The 12,676-nt window shown below is 38.8% G+C and overlaps 1 protein-coding gene across 1 annotated transcript in view; it reads right to left on the reverse strand.

Annotated features, from left to right (window-relative positions):
- The window catches only part of LOC114473084 (voltage-dependent N-type calcium channel subunit alpha-1B-like), a 198,151-nt gene that overhangs the window by 17,424 nt on the left and 168,051 nt on the right, over positions 1-12,676 (reverse strand). Inside the window, 2 exon segments of the mRNA XM_028462481.1 lie at positions 8,563-8,659; positions 11,692-11,819. Coding sequence (XP_028318282.1) covers positions 8,563-8,659; positions 11,692-11,819 — 225 coding nt within the window.

The raw sequence follows: 12,676 nt of genomic DNA on the forward strand, positions 1-12,676 counted from the left end.
AAGACTAGCAGTTGACAGTCGAAACATGTCAGGAGATCAAAGTAAATTTCCTGAAAAACAGTTGTCTGAATAAATTAAACCATAACATATTATTCAAAAGGAAGACGATAAGAACTTGCTGGATCCTACAACTTTCAACTATACACATGTGACCCTTGGTATAATTTTGCGCTGCAACACCATGTAAAAGCAGAAAACGACAACAAAATTACACAAAATGACAAAATTTAAACAAAAATTAACAGAGAAATTTACAAAACGTCAAGAAAAATACACAAAATGACAGCAGAAATAAACAAAATGACAAGATTTATACTCAAAATAACTGAAACATTTATGAAACGACAACAAAAATACACAAAATGACAACAGAAATAAACAAAATAAGATTTATACTCAAATTCACCAAAAAATGTACAAAACCTCAACACAAATACACAAAAAGACAAGATTTATACTCAAAATAAAGAAAACCACAACAATAAACAAGATCAAATTTAAAAAACGATCAAATTTAAACTGAAAATAACAGAGATATTTACAAAACGTTAACAAAAATACACAAAATGACAACAGAAATAAATAAAATAACAAGATTTATACTCAAATTAATGGAAACATTTACAAAACGTTAACAAAAATACACAAAATGACAACAAAAATAAACAAAATGACAAGATTTATACTCAATAACTGAAACATTTACAAAACGTCAAGAAAAATAAACAAAATAACAAGATTTATACTAAAAATAACTGAAAAATGTATAAAATGTCAACAAAAATAAACAAAACAACAAAAATAAACAAAATGATAAAATATAAACTCAAAATAACTGAGAAGTTTACAAAATGTCAAAAGAAATAAACAAAATTACAAGATTTATACTCAAAAAAACTAGAAAATTTACAAAATGTCAACCAAAATACACAAAATGACAAGATTTTTACTCAAACCATAGGAAACATTTACAAAACATTAACAAAAATGGTAGAAAAATCTACAAAATGATATACAATATAGTGTGCGTCACTGGTGCACTGTATGGAGTCTATGAGCAGTGAAACAAAGCTGTGGTGTTGGAAGCTGCTGCTGCTGTTGCTATGAGACTATACAGCACAGCACTGAACACTCTGCTCCTAAAAGCTCAAATATGATGAGCTTTTAAGACGCAGCAGCAGCAGCTGCTCAGTGAACATTCTAAAGCTCTCAGTGCTAGTGCTAGTGCTGCTGCTGCTGCTGCTGCACGTCCTTTGTTCTCCAAACAGTGACTTTTTAAAGAGGCTCAGATCAGAGCAGAGATGGAGCTCTAAAATCCACCCACAGACGCAGAAAAATAAGCAGCAATTCTAAAAATGAGAGAGAAAACAAGTCACCTTGTGTTGCATTTAATTTGCATGGTTTTACTTTACAGTTAACAAAGTCAACATATTTATAATGCTAAATTAAAGCTAACCCTAACCCCTGCGTCCCACTAGAGGGCGCCAGTAACTTGACATTCAAATATCCAACAGTTCTTATGATCCCTGTTGGATATTTCTCCTTCCTTGGAGCAGTTTTTGATGAACTCTGACCTCTGCAGACCAGAAACATTACATAAGAGCTGCATTTGCAGAGATGTTTGCACACACGGTCATTGAATCGCACTGAAAATTTACTAAAATATCAACGTTTTGAGATAAAAATTGAGTTTTATATTTTTTTACAACGTGTATATTTCATTATTTATTTTCTATAAAAGCTGCTTTCTGTGTGTACTAAATATGGACAATAGTATTTGGATTAATTTTTCACATCTCCTTTATTTGAAGTGTGTCCTATCAGATGTTGGAGTGCTTCTGTCTGAATCTGTACCTGTAGAGCAAGTGTCCAACTAAAGGCCTGGGGGCCAAATCTGGCCCTTTAGAGCATCCAATTCGGCCCTCAGGAGAAAGTAAAAATTAAAGATAAAACATGAATCATTGTGTAAAATATTAACTAATTAAGTTATAGATTCACTCATTCACTCCGAATACACAAAGTTGGTGGCAGTCATTTTCAATAACAAACTGTTGAAAAAACTCTAAAAACTATACTGAATAATAAAAAGAACAACAAAACACCATACTCTTTCTCATTCTACTCACACAGTCTAAAACCAGGTGATTCCATACAGGCTGACCTGATAATAGTGTATCATGTTTTTCTGCAGTCAGTGTCTTCTCCTCGTCCTTCTCTCTCAGCTCTGTTTCAGATGAAGCTGATGATGGCAGTTCCTGATCTGTGGTTCACGGCTCAACTAGTCTGGGACACTGATGTTCTATCTCTCTATCCTGTTCTGTTGGTCCTTCTGTCCACAAACCCCAACCAGTCGAGACAGATGTTCTCCACCTCTGAACCTGGTTCTAATGGAGATTTCTTCTTGTTAAAAGGGAGTTGTTTCTTCTCACTGTCACTAAATGCTTGTTCATGTGGATTTGTTGGGTTTTTTTCTTTCTCTCTTAATAATTTAAGATGACTATTGTTGTAATTGGCGCTATATAAATACAATTTAATTGAATTTAATTGAAAATGACACCAAAAACGCACAAAATGATGATAGCAATGATCTTGATTAGAACATTAACTGATATATTCGGGTCAGTCTTGGTCACACATCAGGAGGGAGATGACAGGAAATGATAAAAACTATAGAAATAAATCTATTCAGGAGACACTAAATACTGTTTAATGTCACTTATTCATCAAATGAGATTCTTTAAAATGTGTGTTATCACTCGTTCATTCCATCATTATGATCTTTAGGTGTTTTTTCAAAGTATTCTGAGCAAAATGTTGTCAGACATAAGGGGGTCCTTGGATTCAAATGTGAAAGAGAACGTGGGGACTAGAATAAAAAAAGTTTGACAATCACTGATTTACATAATGATTCACGTTCTCTCTGTCATTTCAACATTCTCCTATGGGCCAAATTTGATGGTCGAAAGGGCCGGATTTGGCCCCTGGGCCATGAGTTGTATTAGATTATCAGTATGTGTCTTTAATGAGCATCGCCACCTTAAAATCTAATCATTTTAAGATGGAAAACCAAATATTTGCTTCTCCAAAGTGAGGATTTGTTGCTCCTCTGTTGAAAATGTAAGTTAAGTTTATAATAAGACATGGTTGTGTTTACTAAGGGTTGAACAGCGCACATGTTCAAAGAGAAATAAGAAGGTTTGAACTGTTGGGATGGGGTTAAAACCACTCAGGGATGTGAAGTGGTGAAAGGCTGTGAGGCGTCTGACGATGTGATGATGATAATGATGACAGCAAAAGCGTGAAAGCACAAGAAGAAGAAGAAGAAGAAGAAGAAGAAGAAGAAGAAGAAGAAGAAGAAGAAGAAGAAGAAGAAGAAGAAGAAGAAGAAGAAGAAGAAGAAGAAGAAGAAGAAGAAGAAGAAGAAGAAGAAGAAGAAGAAAAGATTGGACCCATGGTTTCCATTTTCTTTAAAGTGAGCTGAAACAGAGATAGGGTGGGCGATGTTAACAATAAGAAGAGATAAAAAGAAGACGAGAGCGTTAAAAAAGGAGGAAATAGAGTCTGACGCTGCCCTGAACTCTCCTCGTCCTCGTCTTTTCTCGTCCATTCACAGAGCACGAGTTATATTTGGAGACGCCACAGTGTCAGAGCGAGGCATTTATAACTGAGGCGAGGGCAGAGCTGCTCTAACCCTGATTGGCTGAGACAGGTGGGTGACCAGGAGGGAGGGGGGGGGGACACCTGAGGGAGGTCGGGTGGTCTATCACCCTCGTACTGAAATACTGCAAAGATCCTTCATTTATACACAAGATAAGACAGCGAGACGCCGGCTGGTCGCTGAAAAACCAAACCATGAACCGTAGACGTTACTTACAAGGAAGAAGCTCTTCACTCGCTCAGTCTGCTGTTTAATGTTTATTAATAATAATAATAATAATAATAATAATAACCTTATTAAAAACATGGCAGATATGTCATTATTTACCATTTTCACACACAATAATCAATAAAAACAAACTGTCCAAAAACATATGGCCGCAAAGATATTTAATATTAGATATATAAATCTAATTTCTTCCTTATCTGGGAACACTTTAGTGTAGGGAACACCTATTAACCATTAATTTGTTGCTTATTAGCATTAATAACATATTGACTCTTAATTCATCATTATTATGTACTTATTAATGCCTTATTCTGCATGGCCTTATTATATAACCAGTAAGCCATTAACTAAGAGTTTTCTCTCAATATGCTCAGAATTATTACTTATTAGTCGTAAGTAAGGAAGTTGTTGTATAAAAATGATGATCTCAACATGCTGGGGTTAAGGTTAACGTTGACCCTAACCCTGCGAGACTGCCATTAAGTGTATAATAAGGCATTAATAAGAATAAGGCATCAATAAGTACGTAATGACGACTAATTAAGAGCCAATACTAATGCTAATAAGCAACTAATTAATAATTAATAGGTGTCCCCTAAACTAAAGTGACTACATATATGGTGAACTGTAACGTGGTTGCACAGTTTAGCGTAAAATTATAATTGACTATTATGAAATTATCTAAACTCATTTACAATTTAATTATGATTATGACACCAACAGAGTTTTAAAATTACAATTACAACTACGCCATACAATTATTACAATAATATAATTGACCCCAATCCTGACACCTCGTGGCCCGGGGTTTTAAGATTTCTTTTTTTTCCTGCCTTTTCTGTTGGTAATGCAGCACCTCTACACTAGGTGGTGAATTATCGAGTTTGCTGGAAACAGCCACGGAGCGCTTGTAATGCATCGTTAAAATACAGAGCGTAATAATTGTAAGGAATCACAGAGAAAGACAGAGAATGACAGGAAATATGACAACACACTGACAGAAGCCTGGAGGTGAAAGGTCAGGAAGGATTCTACCTTATAGGCGACTCGGGGTGGACATTTCTTTCCCAAACCTAGCGGAGGGGACATGTCTCGGAGCATCTCGTACATATTGCGATAAGTCATGCGGCCGCTTCCCAGGGAGAGGAGTTGGTAGGAAGCCGTGGAAGAAGAGTTTCCAGGTGAAAGTGGGATGGGAATGAAAGAAAAAAAGGGTAGATTGAAATGAAAATTGGGGAGAAAAGCCCAGAAGAGAGAGCAAAGAGGGTGAAGAAAGAGGGGGGGGGAAAAACAAAATCTTTGTTAATAAGATTTCCAGGATGGAATGATCTGGAATACCATCCAGGCTGAGTTCATAGATGGATCCCAGAGGAGGAAGGAGGAGGATTCCCTGTACGAGATGCTGAATGGGTGGAAGAGTGCATTTTCTTTTTAAGCAGCGCTCCCACAGAAATGCCCTTTTTTGATTAAAACTCTGCAAATTTCAAGACATCTGTTTAGACGTTACAAAGTTCTGCTTGTTGTTTGGAATTATGACTCATTTAGATAATACATTACCTCCATTCCTGTTGCCTTTATATTTCTCTAAGATCAAACCTTTTAAAGCAGTGGTTCTCAACCTTTTCAGCCCCCAACCCCCAGAGGAATGGGAGTAATGGCAAGAAAAACGTATGAAAATTAAATAAAATAATAAAATCAAGTTTGGTGTAGTTGCAGAAAAATGATAAAAATAAGCAAAAAACAAACTGAAATTGTTCAAAAAAATATCCTTAGTGTCTTGAAGGCGTCTGGTGACCCCCTCCCAGTGTTTCACGACCCCAAGGTTGAGAACCCTGGCTTTAAAGAACCCACAGCATGGCCGTAGGACAGTTAGGACGCAGCCAGGGGAATTACTCGATTTCCCGTCACTCGGTTTCAGTTTACACAACATTATATCAGAGTTTGTAATTTTCTATTTGAATTTCTTTCTTTTTCAGACATTCTCCTCCTTTAAGACACGCCCCTGCCAGTTTTTACTCGACTCTCTCACGTGTACAGTTCCGTCTCTGTCGTTTTGGTATCTGGTATTCCACTGTGCTTCTTTGCTCATTTCTCTTCCTAATCTGCAGCTCTGGCAAGTGTTCAAGCCTGGTTGGCTGTTGGGTTCGCCTCATGCATCAATACCCAACCCTTCAACAAGCAGGATGTGTGCCAACATCCACCAGCGAGGACTAGAGATTCAAACCCCTGACCTGAGCACCACTGACTGTAGCCAGAAACTTTCAGATGAGAGTCGACCTCAGTCAGAGTCTTAGTTTCCCCCCAATGATGATGACTTCCATCTAGACATGGTCCTCTGGTCTAATTCCTGCTAGCACGCCCACATCATTGAACTGACAGTTCCGTGGGAGGAAGCCATCGAGGAAGCGGGTGTAGGGGATTGTTGTCAGTTCTACAGCAAAGCTCCTTAGGGTACACGCTTAGGAAGGAGTGACATCATCTGGGCTGCTACGGCTAACAGCTAACCATGAGGCACACACGCAACCAGGCTTGATCAACATGTGCGAGGGCGTGTCTTGTGAGAAATGGCCAAAACATTCTTTGATTCTAGAGTAAACAACTGGCCATAAGTAATAGTGGTAAAGGTCTTTATTAAAAGTGCTGCAACAATTAGTTTTTTTCAACCAACTATATTTGCAACAAACCAGTCTGATTATCTTTAATCTCTTCCAGGAATCCAACAGTTTCCCTGTTCTGCCCGCTTGTTTGAAATAGTTATTCCCTGTAATAGCGTCGTGTGTTTCCAGATTAAAGAAACACATGAACCAAGATTGTGGTCCAGGGTAATTCATGGGATTTCTTTCCTGCAAAACCCAGTATGAATTTTAGCCGCATCGCAATACATGTTCGGGAAGTGCTTTTCCCAAAAGACGGGAAACTCCCGGACAGCGTTTCTACCTCTGATGTGACCTTTAACCACAGCGAGTCACGTCGTTTATCAGTCCACACCGTTGCCATTATAACTCGTTATATACATTACAATGTTGAACTTAATTAATTCACACATTTTGAGCATCATTTTTGGACGTTTACTTTGTCAGTAATTACAGTAATTTAGGTAAAGAAAGAAAAAAAACAGTAAAACAAGGAAAGGGTTTTTTTTTTTCTTTTTCATAGTTTGGCCATTACGCTTTACTGTTGTTTATTAATAAGGTCATACTTTAAACGGCCTTTATTTGTTTGCTTGACTGTTAGAAGGATTACGTCAAAAGTACTTTTTGACAAGATTTTAACCAAAGATAGACCTTACGCCGTAGAAGATTACAATACATTTTGGAAGGAATCAGAATCAAGATACTGAGCGTAGATCAGTTTCAAAGTTATTTTTGACGAAATATGATATATAATAAATGGTGTATGGAACAGAGAAACCCGAGTAACATGCGCCGGCCCGTGCATGGTCTTTGTCTCCCCATACCAAACTGAATGGTCCAGAACCATTCAGGGGGGTTTCATCGAGAAATAATAACCACAAACTTAACCCTAACCCTTCGTTATCCTAACCAGTGGGGGCGCACTGCAGCTGTTTCCACTCAGTGTTCTTGAAGCCAAAATACAGCACTTAGGGGCGCTTCCATTTTGTAAATTTGGAGCCAGAGTCTGATCAGTAGGGTCTGGCTGGAGGAGCCCTGGTAACATGCCCCGCCCAAGAACTTAAGTATCTTCCCCACTGGAAATTCTACCAACATCTTGTTCAGATGATCAGATCATAGAGGTTAGTACTCGTACTAGTAGCTCAAAAAAACTTAACGGAAAAGTTAAATGGCGTCTCGGCTTTTCTTCACGACGTAACTGCTACTCACGAAGAGAGCGACATAAGATCCGTGGCTGTCAATCATCATAATATACGAGGTCAAATTCCGTTTTTCAACCTAAAATAACTTATTTTAAAACAAACTTCACAGAAAAATGAGCACTTGAACACAATGTATGGTGATAATAACTAATGATCACAGCATGTGATGAGTATTTTAACTATACAGTTTGACCCACATCCCATCTGTTATCATTGAGGAGGCGGGGTTTATAACCCATACAGCAGCCAGTCAGCAGGGGAGCTCTAAAAATAAAAGCTTCACTTCCCCATGAGTGTGCGTCGTCCATTATTTTTACAGTCTATGATCCTAACCCCTAACCCACACCTAACCCCACTAGATCCCTCCACCTAACCCAAAAAATGCCAACATAGCTCCAAAGGTGTCCTAATTTAGCCAACAACACTTAATGACAGCCTTCATAAAACCTTATTCATGCTAATGACAGCGTAGTGTCAGCCTTATGTATAAAACTTCAAATCAAGTGTGACCAAATAATCTACAGATTTCCAACGTTTCTAAATTGAGGTTTGGTGCAGAGGTTTTCAAACGGGGGCATTTCTAGTGGAGCACTCCTTTAAGACGCACGCTAAGAGACGTCAGCAGGAACCCGAGTGGAAACAAAGCACACAATGCTCTCCGTGGACGCCCCGCTGCTCCGTGTGTAGAAGCGGGGGGGGGGGGGGGGGGGGACCTTCCATCGGAGCCTGACTCGTGGCATTGTTTCCTTTGCTCGCCATGGTTACCTGCAGCTGGTTAGCAGGGGAATCAATGGGTGTTTGTATGCAGGTCATTCTCCAACAGGAACATCATGGTGCAAACCTTATAAGCAACCCTGTTGGGGCACTTCTTCCCCAGGCCGAGGGGGGGCGAGATAAAACGCAACAAATTGTACATATCCTGATAGCAAATCCTGGCGCTGAAAAAGAGGAGAGATGTTAGGGGAAGCTTGTTGTTATCTTCTGTCATCAGCGACTAACATCACAGTGTAACCTGCAGGGCTCAGGATTTCACACATACTTCATGCATGAATTCATCTTCATTACAACACTCAGTTTGTTTCCTCAAAGTGACATCATCACTGGATGATGTAGTTGGACCGCAGAACTCACGTCCCCCTTATTCTCAAGTCTTCTACTTCCTTATAATAGGTGCTACTTCCTGTGATAACACAACTCACTTGAACCTTTTAACGTTTCAAAATAAAAGCACCAGATAAGAGACATACTGCTGTAACTTAAACATATTTACTGATATTGTTTGAAAAAAAAAAACAGGGGAATCACTGACTTTATCCAGGATGGATTTTCTGTGTTATTTCACTTCCTTAAACTGAACCTCACCTCCATGTTTTGGGAGAATATTAAACATTTTCAATAGATTTTCCACAATAAACGTGTGGTTAAAAGTAGAGCAAGTGTCTAGAGAAGATAAAGACAGACTTGTTATATATAATGCAAAATCTTGCGAAGAGTTTAGTTTATTTAATTCCCACGCATTTTGGGCATTATTTTTGGATGTTAAGTTTGTCAGTAATTACATCAATTTATGGAAAGAAAAAAGCCTGATAAGGATCTTTTTTTGGTTTTTTTTTATTAGTTTTTCTTGTCATTTTGTGTGACTGTTGTTTCTTGTTTTTCTATGTATTTGGAGTTTTTTTTAATCCTATTTTTTGTGTATTTCTCCTCGTTTTGTTTTATTAACTCTACCACTGAGGTCATATTTTCAACAGCGTTTGTTTGTTTGTTTATTGATTACTTCAAGATTTTGAAAATATTTCAACAAGACAACAATACAATTTTGGAAGGGGCTCTGGATCAATATATTGATTCTAAATTAGTTTAAAAAAATCTGTTTTCATTGACAAAACAAAAGTTATATCAGGTTGGTTCCACAACTATCTGATTAAGTTTGATACAGATCAGATCTGTGTTATGCACAAATAAAAGATCTGTATTGTACATTTCATTACAGTTTTGTCCTTATATTGTGACCTACTGTACGGTTATTAATGACAATGGGTATTAATGATTAGGATTATTGATCCAGATAACTGAAAAATATCTGGAAAAGAGGAGATTTGGTGTTTGGTGAAGATCTCTTGTTTTGTTATAATTTTGGTCTTTTGTGTATTTTTGTTATCATTGTGTGTGTGTGGCCTGTGGCCCGTGGACCTCCAGTTGTGATAAAAGTTGCCCATCTCTGCTTTATATTCAGCTGTGGCGTGCCGCAGGGCTCCATTTTGGGCCCCTTATTGTTTTCAATGTATATGTTGCCCATTGGGTCAATTTTCAGAAAATATAAAATTGACTTTCATTGTTTTGCAGACGACCTGCAAATTTATCTGCCTTTGAAGCCAGGCACAGACAATGCTCAAGTTTTGTTTGATTGTTTACAGGAAGTAAAGGACTGGATGGCTCAAAATTGCCTAAAGCTTAATGACTCCAAAACTGAAATTGTTGTATTTGGTAACTCGTGTGATGCCACTGCTCTGGGCCCTTTGAGTATCTATTTCCACGACTCTGCTAGGAATCTTGGGGTTGTTTTGGACAGTTCATTTAAGTTTGACAGACAAATATGTTCAGTCGTCAAAAATAGCTTTTTTCAGCTGCGTTTGCTCAGCAAAATCAAATCCTATTTGCCTCACGTCGACCTGGAGCGTGTCATTCATGCTTTTATTACGTGTCGCTTAGATTATTGTAACTCTCTGTACTGTGGGCTCGATCAAACTTCCATCCGGCATCTGCAGTTGGTTCAAAACGCAGCAGCACGTTTGCTCATGGGAACGAGGAAACGTGAGCACATAACTCCTGTGTTGGCCTCTCTGCACTGGCTTCCAGTCAGTTTTAGGATTCAGTTCAAGATACTGTTGATGGTTTTAAATGTCTGAATGGGTTGGCTCCATCCTACCTTTCGGAGCTTTTGTTGATCCGTGATCCAGGTCGAACACTGAGATCCTCCAATCAAATGACTCTGGTGGTGCCAATAGCTAAGCGCAAAACCAGAGGAGACCGGGCTTTTGCCGTAGCGGCTCCGAGTCTCTGGAACAGCCTTCTGCTGAATGTCAAAATGGCCCAGTCCATTCATGTTTTAAGTCATTGTTGAAAACCCATCTTTTTGCTTTTGGCTTTCAACACAAGTTGAGCAGATCCCATGTATTTATTATTATTGTTTATGTTGTATATTTTGTGACTGTTTTTACATTGTATTTTATAATGTTTGCTGTACAGCACTTTGGGCAGTTGTAGCTGTTTTGAAATGTGCTATATAAATAAACCTGACATTGACATTGACATTATATTAGTTTGTTTCCCCTCCCCCTTTCATTAACAGCTACCTAACCATATTTACACTAGCGCCTCCAGGAATAAGGTGGATAAGAACTCAAAAGCGAGTTCAACGGCTCTCCTAAAAAGTCTGGATTTGTCATGTTTGAACAATTTCATTTAAATTTAAATCATTATAATTTTTTTTAAATGAGCCTTAACCAAGTTTGCTGCTGCAGTGTGTGACTCCACAATGAGTGAAAGCATCAGAAAATGTGCGGAGAGAAAGTGCCGCTCATTTCCATTCTGCTACAGTATATGATAATTCCTCCCTCTTAATGTCTGTCAGGTGAAGCCAGTCTCACATCTCACACCTCTCCTGGAGTCTTGACTCACTGCCGAGGTTTAATGAGCCTTATATAATCTGGACAGATTACACTTCGCAGAAACGCTGTTGGTTTGGTGTGAAGGGAAGAGAAGAATCTCGCATAAACCTGTGTTAGAAGAAGTCCTCCATCACTAAGTCCACAGAGACACAGAGACCTAAAGTCATTCATCACTTGCACCTAAGACAGGATTTCATCAGTGTATTCTTACAGAGACTTTGTGATACAAAGTGAGCAGCTCCCACACGTACTGGGCTAGCATCAGGCTAGCATTAGGCTAGCAGCAGCTGTTCACCTACCAGGCTGCGGGGTCGTACTCGGCCCAAACACGGATGAACTCATCCAGGTGATGTGGCCCCAGGATGGAGGCATCCCTGGTCAGGTATTCAAAGTTATCCATGATGACGGCGACAAACAGGTTCAGCATCTGAAAAAACGTAGATTAGAGAGTCCAACAGTGTTCATTGTTATCTCATTTCATCATCAAACATCAAGTTAGCGTGTGTTTAAATGTCAATTATTTATGAATTAGGTTGTGCTGATTATAGTGAAAAACAGAAATTATTTCTATATCCTCACCTGACTAAAAGTTATGACTAAAATCTATCTATAAAAGCAAAAAAGGTCTGTGTGCGTGTGTGTGTGTGTGGAGTGAATATCTCCCCGACGTGGTATCTGTTCGATCTGAAACTTTGGCAACGACTTCCAATAACCCTGAGTGTGTGCATCTGTTATTTTGGAGTAATTTGGTGATTTCCAAATGTTTATTTTAATTTTATTTCACTTCTGAATGGCTCAGAAGTGAAACATATTCAGCTTTTGACCTCAGAGTATGAGGAGGCGCTAGCGCACCATCTATATCTATTTCACAGCACAGCTCCTCACAGAGGCGAGCTAGAGTCACGTGTCCGGCCAGAGCCAATCGCTGCGCACACAGCCAAGGAGACACGGACTGCAAACACACGAGTGAGAGAGAAGAAGATAGTTTAGACCGGAGAGGGGGGAGGGGCATCTGAGCAACCGCACTCACACTGATAAACTTGCAAAGCTCTCAAGTCTCACTGATTGGGCCTGATGTGAGTCACTGATGTGCGTGCATGTGCGTGGCTAAAGTGCGTGCGTGTGTTAGCCACGGAGTAGCGAGTCACACACACACACACACACACACACACACACACACACAACAACAAAAATATGAAAATGACTCAGAATACACAAAACTAAATATTTATACAAAAAATACACAAAATGACAACAGAAATGCACAAAACGACACCAAAAAAG

Source organism: Gouania willdenowi, chromosome 12 (assembly GCF_900634775.1).
Source record: "Gouania willdenowi chromosome 12, fGouWil2.1, whole genome shotgun sequence".
NCBI lineage: Eukaryota > Metazoa > Chordata > Actinopteri > Blenniiformes > Gobiesocidae > Gouania > Gouania willdenowi.